General features: G+C 29.9%; 1 protein-coding gene across 1 annotated transcript; it reads right to left on the bottom strand.

The window, feature by feature from the left end:
* Nucleotides 1-3,314: 3,314 nt before the first annotated feature.
* Nucleotides 3,315-4,034, bottom strand: LOC7460432 (uncharacterized). The gene has a single exon (XM_002302705.4). It carries the CDS (start codon nucleotides 3,895-3,897, stop codon nucleotides 3,451-3,453), a length of 447 nt encoding a protein of 148 aa, XP_002302741.3. The 5' UTR covers nucleotides 3,898-4,034; the 3' UTR covers nucleotides 3,315-3,450.
* Between the last annotated feature and the right edge of the window lie 1,012 nt (nucleotides 4,035-5,046).

Genomic DNA, 5,046 nt, shown 5'->3' with positions numbered 1-5,046 from the left:
AAACCTAGAGTCAGCTTTAAATAAAAAAAAATCAATTATTAGAACATTAACACTTAGTCCATCTTAACAAGGAAACAAACATCCCAATACTAGAATAATGATTTTAATTTATTTTTTTAAGACTAAAAAGGAAAAGATCTTAGCTAATATACATGCAACCCATTCAGTTCATGATGTCTTTTAGCCCCACCAAGCATCTCTAAAATCTTGGTCATTTTAGCCCATGATTGCTAATTGTTATATTATTTAAAGTATCAATCTTGAATTTGCTTATGTAAAATGCTCATTACCATGTTTTAACAGGATAATAATATACAATGTTTTTTTTTTTCAATATAAACAAAAAGATAAGACTAACATGTGTTATGTCTATGGCAAGTTGGGGTGAGAAAAACAATAAAATAACCAATTAAACCATGAAAACTAATAAAACAATTAATCAAAAAAACCAATCCGGGAAAAAAATTGAATGAACCAATTAAGAAACTTTAAAAAATTAGTTCGATTCGGTTCGGTTTAGTTCAGTTTTGATTTTAAAAGCATGAACTGATTAAACCAGAACAAACCAAACTAGTTCAACCAAAATTAAACCCTACTATAAAAAGCAAACATGTATAAAAACTTCTTTTTCTCTCCTCATAAACCCTATCTCCGAAATCAAGTTGCCCCATTTCTCCGTACTCTTTCCATCTCCGTACTTTCTTTATATTCCTCTACCAAAACATCTCCTCCACTAGAAACCAACCAAACCAACTTCTAATCACAAGGTCCCTCATATGAACAACCTCTCTCTCTCTCTCTCTCTCTCTCTCTCTCTCTCTCTCTCTCTCTCGTTATAGCACGAAACGAAAACAATAAACATAGCCTGATTCGTTCCTAAGACCTTCTACCAATTAACCCGAACCAACATTTCCTCTCTTTTATCCACCAATCACAACTCAACCCACAATAACCCTATTGTTACTCGACTACCCTATCATAGACAAGACTTGTATGTGCTCCCTCCCTCCCTCTCAGCCCTCTTCTTTACTTTCTGATTTTTTTATTTTATTTTATTTGTGCATTTGTTGATTCTTTTCTTGTTTTTATTCCTTTTCTGTTTGCTTCCAGGTCTTGAAACTTAATTCAAGATATTTTATTTTTTTGGTGAGGAGGGGTTTACATAGAAAATAATCATGGATGGTATGTGAGCTCTGCTGCCTCTTATCTTCTTTATTTTAATGTTTTATGGATCTATGTGTCAAAGAACCATCTCAAGCTATTAGGTGAGGTCCAAATATATAATTTATTTTATTCTCTAATACACCTCCTCAAGTGAAAGCCATTTGGACTTAAAACTTGCATAGGCCAACATTACTTAATTTTTATCAAATAAATGGAGATGGTGAGATTCGAAATCGTGACCGCTTGGTCATTAAGGCTTTGATACCATGTAAAAAAACGAATTCAACTCAATAGCTTAAACTCTTAAGTGAAGTCCCAAGATATGATTTATATTATTCTCTAACACTATGTATAACAAGAAGTATTTTGTTTATATCTTAGATGATACAAATTAATTCTTCAATGAATTGGTTAAAATCTTACGCTCAAATGAATTTAAAATTGATTTTGTAATCTTAGTGCAACTATTTGTGAGGGCAATGGATTTGTAATTGAAGTGCCATAATTTATAGTTGAGCCTATTACCTTGTGATGAAAGGCTGGCTGTTGACAATTGCTATGCTCAAATGTCTTGTTGATTGATGGATTTGGATAGCATAGAGTATTGAAGGGTGGGGTAGCTTCGGTTCATGAAATTCTTCTCCTTCCCTTGCGACATAGATTGTCAATCACCTTTCTTGCCTCTGATTGAATATATAGAGATAATTATCTAATTCATCAACAAACATATAGGCTTATAATTAATAAAAAAATTTAAAAGTTGAAACAAATTGCACAAGGATTTTGCTATAAAAAAACCCTAAAAATACTATATACAATAAATAGGTTTATCTAATTTTTCATTTGAAAAACCTGAATCGAGCTATTCAATTTGAATTAGTTGATCGGTTCGATTTGTTTTTGTTTTGTTTCTTAATTTAAAAAAAAAAGTTTTAGTTTGGTTAAATATGAAAAATGTTCACATGACAAGCATGAAAAGCAGGAAATAATTTTGCTCAAATGTTTATCCAAATATTTATGAAAGAAAGGTAAACACTAGAAAAAAAAATAAAAAAATACAAATGAATCGTTGAATCATGTGTATTAAAAAATACATTGACCACTCTATTACTTGGGATGCACTACTACGATTCATGTGTATTTTTATTATACTTTTTTTAATTTTATATTTTATTAATATTTAGATTATGTTAGATATGAGTTTGAAAATATAAAGGTGAATTACTACATAAGTAATTGTTAAATTTAGTTTTTAAGAATATTTATTATATTTATAAATTGAAAGGTTAAATGTTAATATTTACTCTTATAAAACGATGACGAAGGCACCAAGATTATGAATGGATTTAGCATCCAGGCGTGCAGCACATGTTTTGTGAAGTTTCCAATCTTCGAGATTTCTAACAACCATTGTGCAAGCTCAAATTGTCCCGCAGTTTAATTATGGGATCCCTGGAATTTAGTTATTGCAAGTTTTGAATTAAACCGGAAAAACATTAATATTATGAATGCGTCGAAACATGTAAAAATATAGTTTAATTTTTTTATATAAAAATTAAAATAATATTATTTTTTTAAAAAAACAATCTTAAAATAAAATTATTTTTAATTAATACAGATTAACCTACTAAATTTTTAACTCAAGTTATAAATCATATTATAAACTGAATCAGATTTAATAATTTTTGTCCTCCCATCAGATTTACAATAAATAGTCAATTTTCTTTTAATTTTTTTGTTATTATTTTGATCTCACTCTCTCTCTAACATTGGTATCTACATATAACCAATTAAAATCACTATCGAAAGATTTATAAATATTAAAAAAATAATTTAAAATAAAAATAAAATTCAAATTTAATCAAAAATATTTTTTCATTACAAAACAAACAAGCTACAAGATAACGTTTGGAAAAACCTTATATATATATATATATATATATATATATATATATATATATATATATATATTCACTAATTATACAAGTATTAGGAAGAATGCTTGATACTTCTAACCAATAGTAAAACACTACAAAAGATATTTTATTTTCTTTGTGGATCCGAAAAAGTGAGAGATGGCTAAAAAAAGTAGTTTTATTGCCAACAGAGAAATTAATCTTAATTATTGCAATTAATTAAAAGAACATATATCGGTGTAGAAAAAGAGGACATTATATTATAATTCTTTTCCCTCTTCCTTAGGGAAATTTATGGAACAATTAACAATCTGATTCTGGATTGATTTATTCTGTCCATAAAAAAAAAAAAAAACACCCTACATGGCATCTACTCTGCAATAGCAGTAAGTTTAGGCATGGAGCCAAGCGTGGGTGCATCGCGGGGCACCAACTGACCCTGTGCCATCACCAGCGACTTGTAGATCTCAATGATCATCTTCTCATCATACTCCTTGATTGGGCGGGCACCAATCCCATCGCCGTACCCTGCAGTTCCTATCGCCCTGGAATTAGCAAACCCAAGCATCATCTTCACGTAGGCATCCCGTAGCCAGACAAAAAACCTCTTCGGAGAAGACATTTTCAAGGCTTTAAGCTTCGGCTTGACCTTGATCCGCCAAGCAAACCTCCTCCTCCTCCTTGAAGTAGTGCTAACCGAACCCAGCTCCACCGGCCAACTCCTCCGAGTCCGACCTGACCCATTTATCCTCTCGTACCCTCTCCTACTCCAGTATTCTTTCATCTTCGTGAATATCCTAGCAGAAACACCTTCCATACTCACACACACACACACACACACCTGTGTATGTGTTTCCGGTTTTTTTTGGCTTCTCTTTACTTTTTTGCAGTTTATGTGAGAGAATTATGGGGCAGAGAGAGGAAGGAGGAGGGTGGTTGAAAGCTGTACACAAGTACACAACTTATATACCAATTAATTCTCTCACATAAACTGCGTAAAAATAAAGGATAAACCAAAAGAAATCAGAATCACATGTAGGTGTGTGTGTGTGTTTTTTTTTTGTTTTTTTTTTTTTAATGTTAAATGTACTATGTACATCTGGCGTACCTGAAACAGAAGATCTTGGCCCTTGGATTCTGGTTCTGGTCAGTTGATGTAAATAGTTCTTGTCCACACTGTTTCTAGTTACCTGTCTTATCCCAAATACCACTGTCTTTTCTTAAACCGAAGAAAATTATCTGACGTGTTTGAAATTTCAATATTTTTTATTTGTAAATAAATTAAGATTTTATTTAGTGAAATTTATTTTTAATAGCAATAAAGGTAAAAAATTATTATATTTTATATAATAATTAATTTAATACCTTATATTTATTTCGGTCTATCTTCAAATGAATAAAAAAACTCTCTCTCTCTAAAATTTGGCTGGTAGCATATAAAAAGCTAAATCTATCCTTTTAGTTTTAAGAGAATCTGTCTTTATACATGTTCAATTTTCTCTACGAGTTATTTATCAATTTTTTTTAAATGTATCTATCTTTTTAATTAAAATATGAAATGCTCCCATTCAAAAAAAGCATTTGAATTTTAGCATGAATAAATATCCTAAATGATCATTATAGCCATTCAAACTTTAGCATGATTAAACCCCTGTTTATTTTTGTATTTTAAAAACGTTTTTGAAAAAAAATAAAATTTTTTATTTATTTTAAATTAATTTTTTTATATTTTTAGATCATTTTGATGCGCTAATATCAAAAATAATTTTAAAACATAAAAAATATATTATTTTAATACAAAATAAAAAATATTTAAAAAAACAATCCTAACCTAATTTAAGAGACGCTTTAAATATACGAGTACATAAAGTTTTCATCAACTATAGACACAGTAAAGCGATATTAAATGGTGACCGTATTGAGGGATCTAAAGTCAGTGTAAAAGCGGCAGTCGCCATCTTTCTTT

The sequence above is a fragment of the Populus trichocarpa genome, chromosome 2 (genome assembly GCF_000002775.5).
Source record: "Populus trichocarpa isolate Nisqually-1 chromosome 2, P.trichocarpa_v4.1, whole genome shotgun sequence".
Taxonomy (NCBI): domain Eukaryota; kingdom Viridiplantae; phylum Streptophyta; class Magnoliopsida; order Malpighiales; family Salicaceae; genus Populus; species Populus trichocarpa.
This window is presented reverse-complemented; position numbering and strand designations above follow the sequence as displayed.